At 32.7% G+C, this 20,811-nt stretch overlaps 1 protein-coding gene across 6 annotated transcripts in view; it reads right to left on the bottom strand.

Moving 5' to 3' along the window:
- Positions 1 to 2,420: 2,420 nt before the first annotated feature.
- The window catches only part of LOC105195500 (prolactin-releasing peptide receptor-like), a 37,310-nt gene continuing 18,919 nt past the window's right edge, over positions 2,421 to 20,811 (bottom strand). For 3 of the 6 annotated variants that reach the window (XM_026135948.2, XM_026135946.2, XM_039452284.1), the window contains one exon: positions 18,970 to 19,214. In XM_026135948.2, coding sequence (XP_025991733.1) covers positions 18,984 to 19,214 — 231 coding nt within the window. In that variant the 3' untranslated portion in view covers positions 18,970 to 18,983. 6 annotated transcript variants of the gene reach the window in all.

The following is a 20,811-nucleotide window of genomic DNA, read 5'->3' as shown; positions in this document are numbered from 1 at the left end:
TTCTTTTGTTATTAGTTATCGTTTATACTGAAAACATTTTTTGTTGAACACAATTTTTTTAATTCTGTTTCAAAACGTAGTTGATAATCATAGACTCATACTTGCAGTCTCGTTCGCGCATGTTATTTTACACAAACGCACGGTAGATGGACAATGAAAAGAAAGTGTGTCCACAAAAAGACCTTTCTATTTTACAAAAGACTTTTGCGTTGTATCGCTCGGTGCACACGGCGATACGCGACAAATGATGCTGCTAGTGTCATGTGTTTGCCAGCTTGTAGACAAATAAACAAACAAAAATTCCGAGCGTACCTGTAACGCCATTTGCAACGCCTGTATCACAGCATCAATTTACTATCGTTTTTCCGTTGAGCAAAAATCCCGTTCGCCTGCGAAGTGTTTGAGTTTGCTGCTAGACTAATTGCGAGAATACGAGCGTAACACTATATTATTCCGTATAACTGCTTTGAAACTGCAATAACGCAAATTATCTAATCTACTCTAATTATTCGAACGAATTATTGCTACGTACGTGTATTATTACTATTTTTTTTTTTTTTTTTAAATATTGACGAAGTTGCGATGCTATTCAAAATTTTAAAATTGAATGCGACAGCTTGTGAATAAAAATGTAGTTCTCATTTGTAAATATCAAACGTTACCGAATAAAATCTTTAATAATAGTTCCATTCATAAAATGAAATGAATATCTGCTGAAATAAAATACGAGAGATGATATTAAGTAAAATTCTAATATGATCCGAAAGCAGGAAATGCTCGTATAAGGAATTTAAATTACTATCACTTTAACAATTAAAATGTATAAGATAATTTATCGTGCACAAATCTCATCATCTTGGGATTATTTATAGATTCAGAATTGAAATATAATACAATAATAAATTGAATATTGGATTGATATTTATATAACAGATAAAGAAAAAAGTAGTACCATGTTTTGATCGAAACAGATCTTGATACTAATAATATTGTTATTTTCATCACATATTTTTATCTTAATTATTAAATACATTTTTCTGTTCTATTAATTGCATGCCGATTATGATTGTCGGATTTAAAACGGATTAATATCTTTTTTTGTATGTAATGTGAAAACACAAATCATCCGGAACTTTGTCAATTAATTTTCTAAAAATAAAAGCTAATACATATCTATCAAGTAATTAATATTGATATTAATGAATTAAGGAACGATTAGGAAACAAATTAAGGGACAATTGCTCCTGATTTTCATTAGTGTCTTATGTTAGATTACTATCTTGACCACGCTGTTACGAAAGTACGTGGCAACTAGTTAATAACTCACTCAGTTTACTTGAAACCCACAGAATCTTGTGAGACTCTAGATCTCTACTTAAAAGTTCCAGTGCCTGGAAGCGATAGACTTTATAACGAGAGCATAATATAGCGTATAATATAGGGCATAAAATATTTCTTCCTTTTTTTATTGGAAAGTAATAAATCGGGAACAACACAATACGCAATAATATTAACAAGATCATTTAAGTTATATACGACATTCGTTACTGCGCCGTTATTTTCTCGCTTATTAACCGGCGGTCGCGAGATCGCAGGAGTTTCAGAGCACGTCCCGTTGAAACGTTGCCAATCACGCAGTTCCATCGTCACTCTTCCTTCGACTAACGTACTGCTACTGATTGCATTCTTGTGGTCTCGCGATCTGCTCCGATCTATGCGGTTATCCTGACTCACCGAAATTCCTGTGCGCGGACTAGAGATCGAATCGTCACGCAGTGAAGTCACGGAGCAAGTTTAATAACTTTCGCGTTTCAATTGTAGTCGATTTTTATGAAAGGACAATAAACGTTGTTATAAAAGTTCACAAAAGCTCACGAGTCAGTGAGTTGTCGCTTGAATCCACCCGAGCTTATTCGTAACACTTATCAGTGTTCTCTGCGACAGTATCGAAGACGTGCACAAATATAAGTATTAACTTTTTTTTCAATTTTAATATGCAAGTTTCTAATTATATTGTAAATATTTCAACTACATACTTTAAATACGGTTACATGCTGAATAATTTAAAAATGATGTAAATTAATTTAGTCTGTTAAATACATCCAGAACCTAGAGTTCTTTATTTCAATAATAGGATTAGGACGAAGGTGCAGAAAGACATCTCATATGTCGTGGTAAGCGGATAAATGCTCGGTAGTGCCCACCATTAGTCGACGCATCTAGTGTATGACCCAGAATGTGACTCAAAGTCTGAGATGGATGTCATAATGCCTTCTGAGTTACTGACATCATCCTTTATTTTAGGTCAGGAAACGAAATCTGGAAACGAGGTCCATTTCCTTTGACCAGGGAACGAACTTCGTGCGAGATTAAAGAAACTGAAAAAGAATGACGAGGATTCGCTGAATAAAAAGAAACTGTTATTATTGAACATTTCCGTTTAATTTATTGTAATCAATGAGCCTTATAACACAAAGCTTATTGATAAAGTCAGGGAAGTAACGCATTACAAGTAACGACCCATGTAGAAATGTCAAAACGACTCAATATTGGAACAGAATTGTTTGCCATCGTGACGGTGCTGGCTGTTAGTCTTGTGTAAGTACAAATTCGACGCAGAAGTAATATTATGCCATGTTTGCCAATGATGATCCAGCACTGGAAACATGAACGGATCAGTACTGGAATCATATATTAAAATAGTATGAGGTATAACTTGACCAATATTAAATAAAATGAAAAAAATTTATATATATATATATATATTTTTTTTTTTTATTATTGATAGATTTTGAATCAGGGACTTCAAGATAATGAGCGCCGTACTTTATCCACTTTACGTCATTTTGACTTGATGCATATACTTTTTATTGTCTACACGTTGTATAATTAACGCAATTATATAGTAATTATAACTATACCTCGCTTGTAAAACTTAAAATACAATAAGTTATACGTAGCAATATTTATTGATATACTTTATTAATATCCAATATGAATTTATTATAAAAAAAGACGAATTTAACTTTGCGATTTAATTGTGTTGTTACGATACTGTCGGCATTATATGTAGTTCAATGCCTCTGCGTCGTAGCCAGAGCCAGCTTGACTTGTCGCGCATGTGCTAGCTCACATCTATGTTTTATAACGACCTGTCAATGGCCCAATTATTAATTAGTATTGAAACACACGAGATTGTTTGCTAACTCTTGGCTGCCAATACTAGATCAATGTTGGGCCAGTAAAACAATCTCGGCAAATTCTGAATGTATGTACGAAAGAAAAGAATAATAAAAGACGTAACAGCTCTCTAGATTACATTTTTTTACACCGGATGAGAAAATGGAAATCAATGTTTCATATTTCCGTAGGAAAAATCTTCGTTCATTGATAAATTTTATTTTCTAATCATGTTTCTTTCTTGAAAGAATTTCTCTTAAATATAGCAAAGAATTCATATAAATAATACTTCGCAAAACCCAGCCACGCTGCTGAGTAATTAAAAGATGATTTGGCAGAGAGAATTACGTCCCTAATTTATCGAAAAGTCAAGTCGGTCCATGACAAGTTAGAATTTCGAGCAAAAAAAATTTTAATTTTTACTAAATTCAGCAACGTCTTTATAGAAATTTAATACTGACAGTAATAAATATCCGAGCAATTTAAGTAATATATTATTCATTTTGAATAATATAAAAGTAGTGTTTTTTATACTTTTAACATTTGAAATAAGTAATTTATTACTTAAATTATTCGCCAATTTAATGCTGTCGCCCTTACATTTCTGTAAGGGCGAACACGTTGACGGGAGTTATCTGACGCGAGGGAGTGCGTAACGGGATGGTAGATATTTTTATACAAAAATCATATACGTCGTAGAACCTCCCGAGAGATCGCCTGGAGTCGGGATGTTGATCCTTGAGATGAGCACTCTCCTCGACTTTATTCGACAACGGCTCTCGTAGTGACAAGAATGGACGACGATGACAATGACAACAGGTCGCTAAATCTTTACTGAAAACAGACAGACGTAATGCAAGAGTTACTGCGAAAGATACTCCATAACGGTACTTTCAATAGATTCTATAAAGAATTTGTGTGTGGAATCGATTTCTGGATAGAAAAAATATTGAAACGCACCAGCGGTTTTCGCGTTCTAAACTGAGCAATTGAGAAAGAAGCGTGAACTATATAAACTTCGGAAGAAAAAAATAACAAATTAATATTCCTTATTTTTTTAAGATTTACAGATAGATATTTTAATCAAATTTACATATATAAATAATTTTTTCTTGAACTTCGTTATAGGGTCGCTGCACCAGTCGCTGAACAGTCGCCAATAAATGACTGTTTAGAAAAACTGTTAAAATAATGAGACTTTAAAATAATAAATTGCAAAAGTAATTAATATTGTTGAAATCTAATTTTCATGTAGATTTTATTAAAAGTAATTTTTTATTTGTGTTTTTTTTATTACATATTAAATGTAATTGTATTAAATTATTTTGTGTTTGTTCATTGACTGGTCCAATTTCTTATTTGTTCATTGACTGGTGCAGTGACCCTACATATGCAAAGATATTGAAATTCACATGACGTTGAAACTTGCTATAAATAATTTTATAAATGTAATTGAGATACATGATATGTAAATGCGCATACAAATATATTTGTACCAGTATTATATAATACTTATAAAAAGAAGATAAACATAAAGAATACTCAAGAATGAGTGACTTCTTTTCTTGTCAATATCTGGAAGTGTAATTTGAGTTTCTACGATTTACATTTCCTCGATGCAACGTGATTCCTATAGAGAGAAACTAATGCATATCGAAAAGCCAGATATTGCAATCTGTAATTCTGTTATAATATATTATATACAAGAATATGTTTCATTTTTCCCTTTTACGATATTATTATATTCTTTCTTTAATATAGTTCACGTAATTTGTTATTTTTCCAATTTTTAAAAATTGCATATATTATTTTAACTGTAACAATTCAAGTAACAATCCAACTTGTTAATTTTCCAGAGGATACCCAATTGCTGGGTATCTTCCAAAACGTAAAATTGAATCAAGTGTTTGCACACAAAACAGTAGTTCTAATGTGATTTCAACAAGTCCGTGTATAGTTGCAGTAGCAGAAGCCTTTTTTAGATAAGTTAATTTATGTCGGAATTCTCACAGGATAGCATTCTATTTATAATGTCATATGTCGTGTAATACGAAAAACTTGAAGAAAAAAATATATACACAATGTACATATACAACAAAATACCCGACCAATAAAATTACAAGTATTTCCATCATAAAATTTGAGATAAGTTATAGATCGTCAAAATGAGTTTTTAAGCGAGTTTAAATAATTCAGGAATCTTACTTCCAAAGTTTAATATTGCTAAAACATAAAAGATTTTCTAGTAAGGTATGCAGGAAATTCGTAAATTGTTCCAATTCTCTGAAATCAGATAGGAGTGAAACAGAACAAGAAATGAAATTTTAGTGACGGCGATATATGATTTTCATATATTATATCTTTGGTGAAGGTATATATTCAAACGTAAACTGCGCGTTGCGTGCGAAATATCAGGTATTATAAAATCAAATGGTGAACACGACAAGCGATGACAAGGGTCGATATCGTCGTCTCTAATTGAAAGAGGATCCATATGGTGCCATAATCCGCCCTCTGACATTTTATAAAATCGTGTCCGGTATCAGTGATCCGACACTACTTTACTGATAACTAAAAAGATTTCCGATGTCGTTATCTCTGTTTGCAAATTTTAATCTATCATTCCAGGGAACGCGATAAATTCTTAAAGAAAAGGACAATTTTAAAAATTGTTGGATATCATTCTGTTCCCATATTTAATGATTAATTTAGTCCCCGCGCCAGAGTAATTCGAATAAGAACGGCAATTCAGCCGTAAAGATGAATTAAGTTATCATATTCGGAAAATGATCGAATCTATTATTCTCTAATTTGCACAGTTTAGACTAACGTTTTAACTCTTGTTACGATCTCGTTAACATTATCGCTCATGCACATGTTACGCTACGTATTACAGCGAGATTTGCTCTGGCCCGAGATAAGAGATCAATCGATAGGTATCTGTGCGAGTGCAACTTTTACGATTTCAAATACAGCTCACGTACTTTAATTCAAGAGCGTTCAAACCACTGGACATCATTAATCCTTTCCGAAAGATTGGCGTATAGATAACAGTGTTGCACGATGCGGTGCAAACGTCGGGATTGTATTTGCTATAATTCCACAAGTGGCAAACGCAGCGCAAACATTTGATCTTGTATTTAATTCTATAATACTGTTTAATCCCACAATGAATTGTTGAGAGATCTAGATATCGTTATTGCTTCTAGAAGTTTCAAGTTTCTCAGATTAATGGAATCTTTTACGATACAGGTATAATAATGTACGGTTTAACGCTCAATATGTCGTAACAGAAAATTTCACATGATAAAATATAATATTATTGAGGTGAAAAAAAATAAAATTTATTACAGAAAGATAAATTGTCATCTGCAGTTCGCGAAAAATTAATGCAGTAATGCTTTCATTAATAATGAAAAGAGCATTCTTTAATACCATGTAAAAATTTCCAGCGGAAAATGAGAACCATCGATTGAAAAAACTTTATTATATTAACTTTGTACGAAAAACACGCAATTTTTTCTAAACTGTTCAAAATTTTTCATTTTAAAGATAAATTGTCATCTACAGTCCGCGAAGAATTAATACAGTAATGCTTTCATTAATAATGAAAAGAGTATTTTTTTTCATTACCATGTATAAATTTCCATCGGAAAATGAAAACTATCGGTTGAAGAAATTTTATTATATTAACTTTGTACAAAAAAGACAGTTTTTTTCCAACCTGTTCAAAATTTTTCATTTTAAAGCCAAATTGTCATCTACAATCCCCGAAGAATTAATACGGTAATGCTTCCATTAATAATGAAAGAAGCATTCTTTAATATCATGTAAAAATTTCCATCGAAAAATGAAAACTACGATTAAAGAAATTCTATTATATTAACTTTGCAACACGAAACACACACAATTTTTTTCCAACCTGTTCAAAATTTTTCGTTTTAAAGATAAATTGTTATTCACAGTCCGCAAAGAATTACTATATATAGTAATGCTTTCATTTATAATGAAAAGAGCATTCTTTAATAGCATGTAAAAATTTCCATCGAAAAATGGAAACTACGATTGAAGAAATTCTATTGTATTAACTTTGCACGAAACACACACAGTTTTTTCCAACCTCTTCCAAATTTTTTGTTTTAATGATTCCAACATAATTTTCTACATAATGAACAAGTCTAAACTTTATTAAAGCTAAGTATGTAAAATACATGAAACTTCAAATTTTACTTTGAAAATTTGTATGCTAAAGTTACACAACTTTACTGCATAATGTAAAATCTAAAAGTAAGAACTTGTAGAAGAGAGAAAAGAAGATAAAAACGTACCGACAGATATATATATAATTTATTTAATAATAATAATTTTTCAAACTGTTAACTCTCTTTTGTATTGAGCATCATCTTGTATCTAGTAGTAACACAGTTGATATAATCCGACGTTGCGTGAAATGAATTGTATCAGAAAAGAGCCAGCCGTCCCAACTTACTTATTTTTATTACGAAAAAGCTTTTGTTCTTAGCGAAGTTTTCTCCGGAGGTTTCAACCAATCAGTCCACATGATGACCGTGAAACTCCTCGCAAAACTCGATTCAACTTAAAGACTTCATCGACCAATTTTTCGATCCGAAGTGACTTTCCCTCACTGGAAACCGCGTCGACCTAATTTCGTCGCTAAAAGAAATCTCCGGCAGGACGGAATGGCTTTATATCCTCCTCGAGTTACTACCGACTCATAAGGAAATTAATAGTGGCACTCTCTTAGAAATTGATGCATTCCGGGTTTCAGCACGCATTTGGAAGTACGACCTTCGCAAGAAGAATAGTCTATCTAATGGCCGACTCGCTCTGTTTCTATGTCCGGGCACGTAAACGCAATTCACGGCCGCATCATTGTCCCAGAATGCGGTACACGTGGCTCGTTAAGCTTAATTCTTACTCGAAGACGTGCCGATGTTCCTATCAAAGTGATGAAAGCAGCGTGATGGAGAACTCGGTGACTGCAGTCTTCCTGAATCATTTTCTTTTTATTCGAAGAGTTTTCTCCGTTGCCTCTTCAAAGCGGAAAAAAAAATGCGAAAGAAAAAGTTGTGATTCGTGTTACGAATATTAAATTTATCATATTCGTCAAAATTCTCTGAATTTCTTCAGTTCTTTTTTTAAATTCGTAAGAGCACTTGTAGTGATGGAGCACATTCGCGTGCATATTAAATGGATTGTCACGATTTGCGATGCGGATCGTGCCGTTCACAAATGAGATAATTCATCGCGCAATGGCGATGTACACATATACCAACGTAGACGATGAATTTCCGTAAAAGCGGTTTTCGCGTTACGGTGTTAACAGACTCTCAGTCGCCAACTGCTGTTGATCACTTAACCGATGAATATCCGTACGTTTCTGCAAATGCCTCGTACCTACCGTTTCTATCCATAAATATATGACACAGTTGTTTGCAACTACAAATTTGCGGCAAATTCTCGTCTACGCCGTCGAAAATAGGGAACAGTTTGAGATTTCGACACGAGCGTTTTCGGAAACAATTTCGTCGTCGCGCGTAGAAATTAGAAATAATCTGCTATCGTCTATCCGCGTATCTCTAGCGAAACAACGTGAGACAAGAAGCAAGTACGGGCGGTGCTCCTCGCGACGCGACAGTTTGTATAAATTTGCCACGCGCAACGACGTAATGGCGCAATTCCAGTATCGACGGCACGTGGAATGGCATCGAGAATTCTCCGACCCTACCCGCGAACGCGATATACATCAATGCGACAATACATCCATAAAGTGTAATGTGCCGAAACAGTGATAAATTTTACACGCCTAAAATGTGACTTGTACAAGAGTATAGCTGCGCGTAGCCGTACAATGCAGCGGTCCAAGCGCAAAAACGGAATACTCGCGAATAAGCTTAAGATTTAGATGTAGGTTAAAAAAAACCATTGAGGAGAAAAATTTTTTACGGTGCAGAATAAATTCGCCTTGTCAGTTGCAAGGAATGAAAATGTATTCCGTCATATATATAATACATATAACTATATATATATACCTTCTCTTTCCATTTAAGAAAAATTGCACGGAATCTGAGACGTCTTGTACATACATTATATAACATCTTTAACAACGCAAAATATCGTATGAATGTTCTAAAATATTCATAGTATCATACGTATATTCGTACAATAACGTGATATTTGTATGACATTACATAATGTTAGGGATAGAAGTTCCGTCAAAATTTTGAAACGCTATTTTTGATTAAATTTAGCATATTGACTGTTGCACGGTGGGAAAACTGGGTCGCGGCGTTTCGTTGGGAAACTCCGCGTCGAAGAGAGTATTAATTCTAGTGCCTCTTGTCTCACCAGGCGTTTATTACTTTCGTCATTTCTGCGTCGCTGTAAAACGCGGGGAAGTCGTTACATTTTTGTTACGCTGAATTAAAACGACCAGCTGCATTCGCGCCGGTAGTTTTCAATCGGTAAAACGATGAGAACGACACTACTCATTGTACTGGAGACCTTTAGCTTTAACATTGCAGAATGGTCGTAAGTTTACTGTATTCTCGGGTCCGATTAATTTTCGCAAATAGCGTTTGTGAAATATTGCAAAGCAGCGCAGCATACCCGCGAGACACAATTTGTACTTAGCTAAGAGGAGAATAGAAATATTTGCAAGAAAATAAGAAACAACAGCAAATAGTTAAAACTAATTTTTAATAATAAGCTTAATTATTTTTAACTGTAATTGTTTATTCCGGTGCAAAGGCGGAGTTTCTTCAGAGGAAGTGTACCAATTAATCAAGAAGCAAATACATATAATAAAAAAATATAAAACAAAATTTATTTCATTAAGAAAATTAGGAAAATTTTATGTAACTAAGGTTGTTCTCATTTTAACAAGCAGAGCATTAATAAAATTGTAAAGCGATGTAAATTCTAACGAGAATATTATTTATATAAACCTGTGCCCTTTGACCTGAAAGATTTTCTTCTCAAAGAGATAATTATCTCTTATTAATGACAAATAACTTAATACTAATGGAAAACGCTATAATTAAGAAACATCAATCATCAAAGTTTAAAGAACTGCCATTCATTATTTGAAATGGTTGCGAGAAAGTAATTTACGTGTCACCGAAGACTTTTTAAAATAACTGAGATGCGTTAAATCCATAATTCGATTAATTAAACATTAAACTTTCTATAGGCAACGTGCAAAAAATGTTATAACGAGCTTACTGAAATCCATATCGAATAAAGTTTCAAACGTATTTCACTTTTCAGCATATTCCACTTAAGAACTGAAACAGTAAGAGACCAAAAAGTTTACTCGTGCTATAATTTTGTAAAAATAATCTCAGAAAAATTTGTAAAATTTCTTATAACTTTTCCCATTGTATATTTCTCGTGCAACTGATTCGCAATGAGTTGTACGTTTCTTCGTTCGCTTAATCACAGTATACCTCGTATCGCATAAAGGAAAAAGCACGAATTGCCTTTCAATTGCCTCGAATTGCTTCTCACGCGCTAGTTAAAATGAAATCATGTAATGACGCTTGGAGTTTCGTCCATCAGTTTAAAAGCGAGAGTTGGAAAAACACGTGTTCGAAATAGTTAAGAGGGAATGAGAACATTAAATCTGTGCATGAAGCAAACGTTATGGAGCATTTGCAATACGAGTATCTACAATTTTACATCCTGTTACTGACGTGTATGTACATGTAAACTACATATAGATATATAAAGCGAGAAACGTAAATGTGCAACATATCATGTTGTAATATCGTCTGCAAAATTAACTATACTAATTGCGATGCCGTATACGTAGGAAAGACAAAAAAAAGCACAAAACTAGAACCCACAAATATATTTCGAACATCAATAAAGAAAGTCCCTTTCAACCGTTTCAAGTCATCTCTTATGAAAGATTTATAAATTTGATAGAAAGACGTGCAAATCTTGAGTAATGAAACGTTTTTTGTAAGTAAGAAAACTTCAGAGATGATTTGAAAACATTTAAGTTTAAATAACAAAGTAATACGGAGCTTTTTTCCAGTACATATCTCTTCCTATCGTATCAATTTACTCTTAAATAATTCTTGATAAAATAAGTTTTCGATAGACGTATATATCGGAGTCACCCTAAACGTAATTTACTTAGGTATTTATTGTACACAATTTCATTAATGCCGACAGAATTTATGAAATGCGTCATCTCGAGGCAGGCATCCACATAAAATACGTCACATTTCAATAAACCAGAAAATTTAGATCGCTTGTAATTTAACGGCTGTAGGGAGAGATTGGCCACGCTTGCGCTATTTTTAATCTTTAATTTCTTAATCTGTTATCTAACAAAATTGCTTTTTCGTTCTATCTTTTTTTTTCGATATCTGCTCATTTCTGCTTATGAAATAAAAATTGTTTTGCTTCATTGTTACTCTTTTTAGCTCTGTCCGCCTTTGTTTAACCGCACGCGGTTTGGCAAATTAATTTTTCAGTATTATAATTCAATCGAAATAGGTAGAAATGGTTGGTAAAAAAGGAACGGGAGAATATCATGTTGATTTAAAATTTGTCAGAACAGTTTTCATAAATTTTATTGAATAAAATGCCACTTTTGAAAAGCACCGACTAATTCATCATGTCTGCTCTACACAAAATATGACTACTTGATTATTTACAGCTTTTTATGAAAAATTGTCATACATTAAAAGTACAAAATCGAGCTTAAGTATATACGTGGAAAAATCGTTATGTATAAAAAAAAAGTATCGAAATTCTGAAATAAGTCTTTTGATATTTTTATGCAAATAAATTAAAACTCTTAATTCTAAAATAGAGTTAAACAATACAAACATGTCACATTAAATTTATACAATGTACATATATTTGCAGAATTTTGGCACTTTCAGAAAACATATTTACTTTTGGAAAATATATTTTTTGAGAATACATATTTATGAAGTTATGTGCTCATATAATTAATTTCTCTTTTCTTACAACCTGAGTAACTCACGTCCGATCGATTTTTATTCATGGAAGTTTCTTGAAATCTCAGAAAGTTCTCTAATCCTTAACCCTCCGTAAAAAAAGTTTGTGATGGAAAAGAACGCTGTGCGTTGGTGTGATTAAGGCCTTCGAATTCCCTGCGAATAACATCGAGTTGATTTCTGTATCAAGAACCAATGACCCATGGGAGACAACGTTGCTATTCCTATTAAGTTGGACCCTACCATCACCGCACATCAACCGCACATAATATTGTTCGAATATTCTTGAACATTCAGCATTTTAGTACATTGTTTAAAAAATCAAAGACAATACATTTTTTAATTCAAACATTAGTTTGGTTAAACTATTCTAATGCATAAATTTCTTTGGGTATAAGAAAATTTGTTAAGCGTAATGCTAAAGAAACACTTCTCTCTGTGTACTAACGGTAACGCATATTGATTCATTAATTATCCAATAATGAAGCAAACATCTCGAAATATGGTTTCCCAACATTAAGTAATTCCCTAATTATTTTGTTATTACACATCAACACTTAATATGTTTAATCATTTATATATGTATATATATTAATTTGCGATCTCTATTAGTTTAGTTAATTGTACAATAATTATTTTTTAATTTAGTTGTTTTCGATTCTGTTGCTTTTATTGTAAAGGATGTTTTTATCAACGACAAGATGTGGATGATTACAAGAGTGTTTCAGTGTTTCCTATTACGCAATGTAATCCGCAAACGCGGTTATACCTATGTAATCAGTAATTTTGATCAAGCATTCTAATTAGCAAGATTATAACATTTCCATCAAGGACGAAATCGCATCGATGCAACATTTGTTGTTACATTGATTTGGCGATTGGTCGACACTGACAGCTTTTAACGAGCTGTATTTTAACGTAGAGAAACGAGTCCGTTCACGCAATTCAAGCATTTCACCGGTTCGATGCGTTTCAGGAAATTGGTTTCATTACCGGCTCTTTTTAACAAAAACAAAACCGAGTTTTGGCGAATATGTATTGTTAGAACTCTTTTTTCACTAATAATTAAATTTGCACCCATAACTGCGCGCTGAAGTAAAGCCTCTGGGAGGAAAAAATCGTTTGTTCGTTAACGCAACGATGCAATTTTCATCGACTGATTTGCAAAACGCCACACGATATTTAGGTGACGTTTGTGAAATAAAATTTATTATAAATTCGCATAAGAGAAGTTTTTATATACGAATATTTTTTTAAGCGAGTATATATGTATATGAAATAAATTATTTGAAGATTAAATTTTAAAGGAAGAATGATTTTTTTAAATGGTACTTTAAAGAATTATGAAGAATTACAGAGCAAAACAAAATTTGTCATTTTATAAGAGGATCAAGAATCTTCACTTGCAACAGTTTTTATCAAGAAAATAAAACGTATCCTTTTCAGCTTTGTCTTTTAAAAACGATTTAATTGTGCTTCTTAGTACAAAAAGCTCATTAACATTCATTTTCATTGAATTCAATAGAAATGGAAGTTCATTTACAGACTTTACAAACTTTTCATTACCAGTCTCATTATTCTTGAAGAATGGCGCTTTTATCGAACACTTATTGTTTAATGAAATTATACTAGTAAAAAGTCCATCATTATGTTGTAATCATCTTGTATTCAAAAGAGATCCGTAAATCTCTTTAAGAAAAACTTCGATAATACGCAGACTGGCTTCATTACGAAGTTCTTGCATCTCTCTCGAGTTGGCTGTTCGATAACGAAAATTTGTTGGAACAGATCGAATGGCTCGAGTTGAAGCATCGACATGAATCGACAAAGTGATATGACATTTACACTCTTTATACACACGTTTGACGTATGAAAAAGCATCTGCTTCACGAGAAGAACAATAATCGACACGATAAGTAACAATTGATCTAGACCGTCTTTTGTATATGATAAAATTAAAGACGAGATAGGCTTACGGTCAGCAGGATCTTGACACTGAAATGTTGTAATATTTTTTGTGATTTTGTACATAATTTCCGATTCTTTTGGACCGTGCGCCGTTACTTTCGATTTCAAACACAGCTCATAGATTGAATTAGAATAAATAGTATCAAAGAGTTAAATTGACAAGTCAATTTTACTGACATAGCATTTTTTAAGATCCCCCATCACACAAAAAGTGAAAAATCTATTACGAAAAATATGACCTCAGTCAGAGTTTGAACCTGGATCTCCCTACATTCTGTACGAGTGATTGTCACGACTTGACGTGACAGTTCCATTTTTCTTACGCGAGACATCGGTTTTCCGCTTATTTATAGAATATCGGAAAAATTTTACGTAAAAGCATTTCATAAAATTTTTGATTAAAAGTTTTATCGCCTGGATAAAAAAATATCAAACAATAATATATTGATAAGGGAAATGATAGTCGTTTGAATCTGAAACAATGATTTAATTAAAGTAAACTCAGCAACTGACCATCTAGACACATTCTGGCATACATTCTTTCAACTGAATTACTGATTTCTTTCTATAGTTTGCAGATGGAGAAATACATCATATATAAAGCACTGCTCTATATCAAAGGATGTCGATATTCTTTTAAGTAATTGCTTACGATATCCATTTAAACACGCCACGACCTTGTAAAACATGATTAATTCTTTCGCTTTTTTCTTCAGGCAGTTTGTCAGTTAGAAACTATTAATAAATAAAAGTACACCGAGTATTAAGTCCTCTTAATAACTTTACACTTTAATCTGTTACTTTGCCTGATAAGTTTAATTATTATTTGTACTTATTTCATTTTATTATCTTTAAAATCAAATAACAAATACCTTTTCTATAATATAAAACAAAAAGGTCGCCAATACTACTTTGTTGTTGGAATGTGTTTTATCATGTAAATACGTCTAATCTCGGAGTCATAAATTATAATTTTAATCGTCCCCTTTTTTCTTATTTTATCATTTACATTTTCAAAACGCGTTTGTTAGTATATGTATATGTATATAAAAGGCTGTATAAGAGAACGTACTATATAATCATCTTAAACAATCTAATCAGTTCTATAGCAACTTGACCGTCAGCTATCGATCTGTTTAATATTCAAGAGCATAAGTTGTATTCTAATTGAACATTGCTTCTGGTCGTAGAATATTCATGTGCAGCATATGCGATTGTTATTATATCGTTGTATAAGTTCTTTAGATTAAATTTAATCTATCCCATCACTAGAAAAAATTACAGAAAGAAGACGTTTTGTTACATTACCTTTATAATCGACTTGTAAAATTGCGTTTATTGCTACTTTATTATTGATCTCACGTCAATATATTTATAAACAAAATTATAACTTATTGACTATCACTTTCTTAGTAATAAATTAATATTATTCCTATTGTGAGATATATTAACTTTTATAACAAAAAGAGCGATATTTTGCAATAAAAATATTTGAAAGGACAACTTATTCGACCAATAATGTAATAACATAAATGAAGGATCTTAATGGTTATTAACAGCTAAATCTTAGCTGTTGATATTTATTGCATGATTTTATATACCTTTTCAAGTATATACACTAAACTGCGCACTAAATAAATTTTAATTACACACACACACGCACACGCGCGCGCGCGCACATACACGTAGGGTGTCTATAAAGTCTGTTCCCGCTAATTATATTTCAGAAATAGTTTAAAACTATGAAAAACCACGAAATATTTAAGGAAAATTTTTAAAAAGTTAGAATAGAACCCTTTGAAATGATCGGATATGTATTTTGTGATTTTAGAACTATACATTTTGAAATAAAATTTGAAAATATAAAGAATAGGAACAGACTTTACAAACATTATATATTTAGATTAATTACTTTATATTTTTTATACACGAAAAAAAACCTTTCAATTAAAAATCTTTTAATCTTTTAATTAAAAAAAGTATTGTAAAATTTAAAAGCAATTGTTAAAATATTTTCCAAAATATTTCACGATTAATTCCCATTTAGAAGTTTAAAATAATCGGAATTAATTGTAAGTGACGATGATTTTTAAAGGCGACAATTTTCTCTGTGCAAATATTTAAAAAAATACGTAAAATTTCAGTTTATTTTTCAAACGCAAATAATAAACGTGGAAATTTAATTCACGATTGAGAAATTTACGAAATTTTATATTGGCTTAAGCAAACATAAAATCTACTAAATTATATAATATATATTTCAAATTCGTTAATTATGTTTCTAATTTATATCATCTATCATGTATCTTTTTAGTACAATTATTATTATTTGTACGATTAATTCAATTTTCCATATAAACGTAAATTCGTAGATAAAAGTTATCAAGCGTTTTTTTTAGACGCTTTTAGGTTTTTTACCGTCCAAATCGAACTCAAGTACAATATCTAGCTCAATACGCCTACAGAGTAAACTATCGAAGAGACGCGGCGCTGTATAATGAAATATTACGTAAGCCAGTTTGCTATAAAATCATATCGCCTATAAAAGGACGATTTAATATCGCCGTTTAAAGCTTTACCCATTCGATATTTAACTTGCACTCGGCTTTTAAATAAGAACAAGCAAAGCCTTACGTGGGTGTACTGTATCGGAAGTACTTCAAGATTTAATACATGGAAGTTTCCCTGCATGACCCGGTCTCTCCTTCTCGCGAACTTTCGACACATAACGCAACATTTTCGGCTCTGCGGAGGCTGTTCGCGTCGGAGTTACCGAATTTCCTCCCGTTCTCTCCTGTTTTACGATCGGAAAATCGTATTCGGCCTACATCATGCCATGTATTGTTTCGTCAATGCTAAAATATCTCACAGTACGAAATTTGCTACAAAGCTTTTTATTCCCTTTCACCTTTATGTCGTATTTCCCCAGCGGCGGAAAAGCGATTGGTGACAAGATAAGATATTGATATATGTATAGTAATGAGAAAAGACCTAATATAACGCAGACTACGGGCGCTAAAAATAAGAATCTCAAAATTCTTCTTTTCGAAATATCTTATCGAGGAAAGAAACGTGTTGTGAATATCATTATTTAAGTTTATCACATTATTTAAATTTAGAATAACTGAGGTCAAAAGGAAGATTTTTAAACCGTTTATCAGTTTACGAAAATTATACACTTACGATTAAATATAATCGTACGTAAAAAAAGACTTGAACATGAATTAATGCAGATAATTGATAACTAAATGAATTTATCAAATTTTAGTTACATTTTTGAGTTTTAATTATTCTTTTCTGATTTATATATATATTTTTTTGATACCTCCATTTTATAAAAATCCGTCAGTTTTTATAATCTAGAGACGTATTAAAACATTTAAAACTTTACGGAGAATTAGAATTCAAGGTAGAATTTCATTTGTAATTTCATATTATGTCATATATTTATACATATATATTTTGATATTATGTATTCATCTTTTTAGTTTCTTTCAAACGTTTTTCGTACTGCAATCGTACACCTTAGAGTACATAAACGAAATTCCGTCGAACAATTTACAAATCGTCTAAAGTGACTTTACGCAAGAATAGAATATTTACTCACAGGTGTAATCAATCGATCTTGTTCTAATCGAAGTTTACTACTTACACAATCTGTATAACCAGACTTGTATAAACAGATACGGGATATCTATAGCAAATTTCTGTCCTATTTTCTGTTTCGCCCGCGTTGTGACTAAACGGAGAATGAAGCCTTAGCTAATCGCGTTACGTAAGTCGATCTATCTGTTTGGAGCAAGCGTGCTTTACCGCCGCACCAGCGGAAAGTATTATACAAAAGGACGACTGTACAACTGCTACTAGACCGTGGGTGGCGGAATTCTCAACAATTGCGGCGTGTCAAGTACCAAAAAAATTTTTCTGCGCTGAGAAAAAGCGTGGGCTCCAGCATTCCGCGAATCTCCGATATTTCGCTCTGCTTTCTAAACCGTAACTCGACCGGAGATGGAAATCGCGCATGATCATTCGAACGGGTTCTCCTCACTCTCGTAGACCTCGTAAAGCTCGGGATTCCTTTCCTCAGTATGCCCGCCGTATACACCTGTACGCGCGCATGTGTGTGCATGACGTTAGCTAGTTGGCATTTGTCGTTCCGCCCACAGAATCCCATAAAGTACACGCACGAAAGAAATGGAAAAAGCGACAGAGATGAACGTCCTTGCGAAATCAAAGCATCTCGCCGAGTGATATTGAAAAATCGAGTTTCTTTGGATAGCGAGGGTTCAAAGGGCCAAAAGTTCTGTGACGTATAGAATGAAGAAATTTCATTTCTTCAACGGCAAACAGCGGAACGAAATTAAAACGATCGATTTTGCTGCGTCCGAAAAAGTGGCGGCGAAAACTGCAGGTGCACCGGAATCGCGGGCGACGTAAAGATGTTACATGTCTATGTATATGACGAGGTGTGAAAATATCTGATTTGCGCTTTTATTCATTTTCATATATTTTTTGATACACTGGACGTGAACACGCGCGTACGGAATTAATTATAAGAAGATAACTTTCATTATCGCTGCACAAAAGAACAGTGAGTTTTGACCTAAACGCCGGAGAGAACGGAACGAAATTGAACAAAGAATAAAGTTGACCAGAAACACGCACAAGAACACCGTCACCGACTTGACAGTGAATGATCAAGTTACTCTCCTACCGCATCTCCATTGTGATAGCTGATATTTACGTCGTCTAACGTGTCCAGAAGATTTACGTAACAAAAAACTACGTTTTGTAAGGGAAGGAGCGTAAGTATTTGCTTACCTTTTGCGCCTTCCCTTACAAAGTGTCGTCAGAATCCTTCGAGCACGAGGGCTGATTCAGCTGATTTTTCGCGTTCGTAGTCCTCTCTAGCATGATCATCTCACATCCATCGAGATTCTGCGCTTTCGTACTGGCTAGTAAGGTCTCTTGCATGGTATTATTACCATTATCTATCTTGTCGCCTCTGCAAGTCTCATTGGTCCTTGGAATGTTGCCGTTAGCACTTCTTAGAAAACACGGAAGGATCTAAAATGAAAATGAAAAATGACGATGTGAATTTTTCAACGAATATTTTCTGTTGATGACTTCAGCTGACAGTACAAGAAATTTCAGCATGTAACAAATCCATTATGCACGTATGAATATTGTTATCCATTAAAACGTATGACTTTTTATTGCTGAGACTTGTATCGAGTTGAATTTAGGCTAATTTAAGCACTATTTTAATAAACAACTTTATATACGTTCATGCATATTTGTATTTATTCATTTAAGATGTTGTTATCTTCATTCTTGTGGAAGCTATAAATTTTTCAAGGTTTGACACATGTACGTGTACCAAGCACGAAAGGGTTAATGATGTCACATGCTGCAACTGTCCAATTAGAACGTGAAGTGGGCGATAAAACATCTGACGTCATTAAACGACCACCTAAAGTTCAAATCCATTTCAGTTAACAGGCTGTCATCACTGTAATATTGCAGTCGAAAACACTATTACAGTTTCAAATAAAAAAATCGTGACGTAATGGATCGGAACCTGGTCAATACCAACGTGGCCAATCAGAACTTGCGCAATCACCTACGCTCGAGCATGTATTTTGCAACGCAAAGCGAGGGCTATTTTGCATCGCCCCTCTGCTTACGTACAGGACGAAACGAGGTCTATAATTGTACCATTCCACATGGGTTTTCGACTTCCACGCGAAGAGAGATTCATCCCACGCGGATAAATTTCCAACACTCGCACGAATCGATTTCTGATTAAATGGAAACTAAAATTTGATAAGATATTTTTTTGGTGTTGATGGTACAGAGAAAGGGCAGAGATCTCACGCATTCACTTAAATATGCAAATAATGTAACATTTACACTAGATAAAATTCAAAGTAGGGGAAAGGTTGGTAAGATAACGAATTGTTAATTTTTCCAAGTTAATAAAAAATAAAGAACCGGTGCTTAATTTATTTGAGACTTTAGATGATAATAAATAATCTGTGGTAGTTTGATTTCAATCTGTCTATAAGAATAGATAATATAATAAGAAATGTGTTTTCGAAGCACCCGTATGCAATTCTTTAGTGTTTATTCATAAAGAATAATTATAGTAAATATTTTCACTTTCTCTATAAAATCACAATATTTTACAGCTAAAAACGTATACAATAATGTATTCATATTTTTCAATTTTCGTGTTGCAACATTTTATATTTCATAAACAAATAAAGACGAAAGTTGTGCATAGCCAAGGTAATGCATTTGTGCATTGATTTTTTTCGGTTTTAATAGCATTCTGACTATACATAACGCAATTTTAATCGCAATATGTTTCGTAATGTATATCACAATTTTAATAACTTTATTTTTGCAGATTACACAAATATTTTTCGTTTTATTTACGTTTTTCCTTTACTACGTTGTAATATCAAAATAATATAAGATTATATTATAATAAATCTTTTTTATACACATGAGAGTACATTTTTAACTTTATTTGACTATTTTTTACCTTACTCGGTATTAAAAGTCATCTTACTCGCATATGGGGGCGAGATGACGAAATTGACATGTCCTAAAAAAATTGTAATTTAAAAAAATTCTAATTTATTTTTACTGATAATAA

The sequence above is a fragment of the Solenopsis invicta genome, chromosome 8 (assembly GCF_016802725.1).
Source record: "Solenopsis invicta isolate M01_SB chromosome 8, UNIL_Sinv_3.0, whole genome shotgun sequence".
Lineage (NCBI taxonomy): Eukaryota > Metazoa > Arthropoda > Insecta > Hymenoptera > Formicidae > Solenopsis > Solenopsis invicta.
Note: the sequence above shows the minus strand (reverse complement) of the source record. Positions and strands in the feature narration are given on the sequence as shown.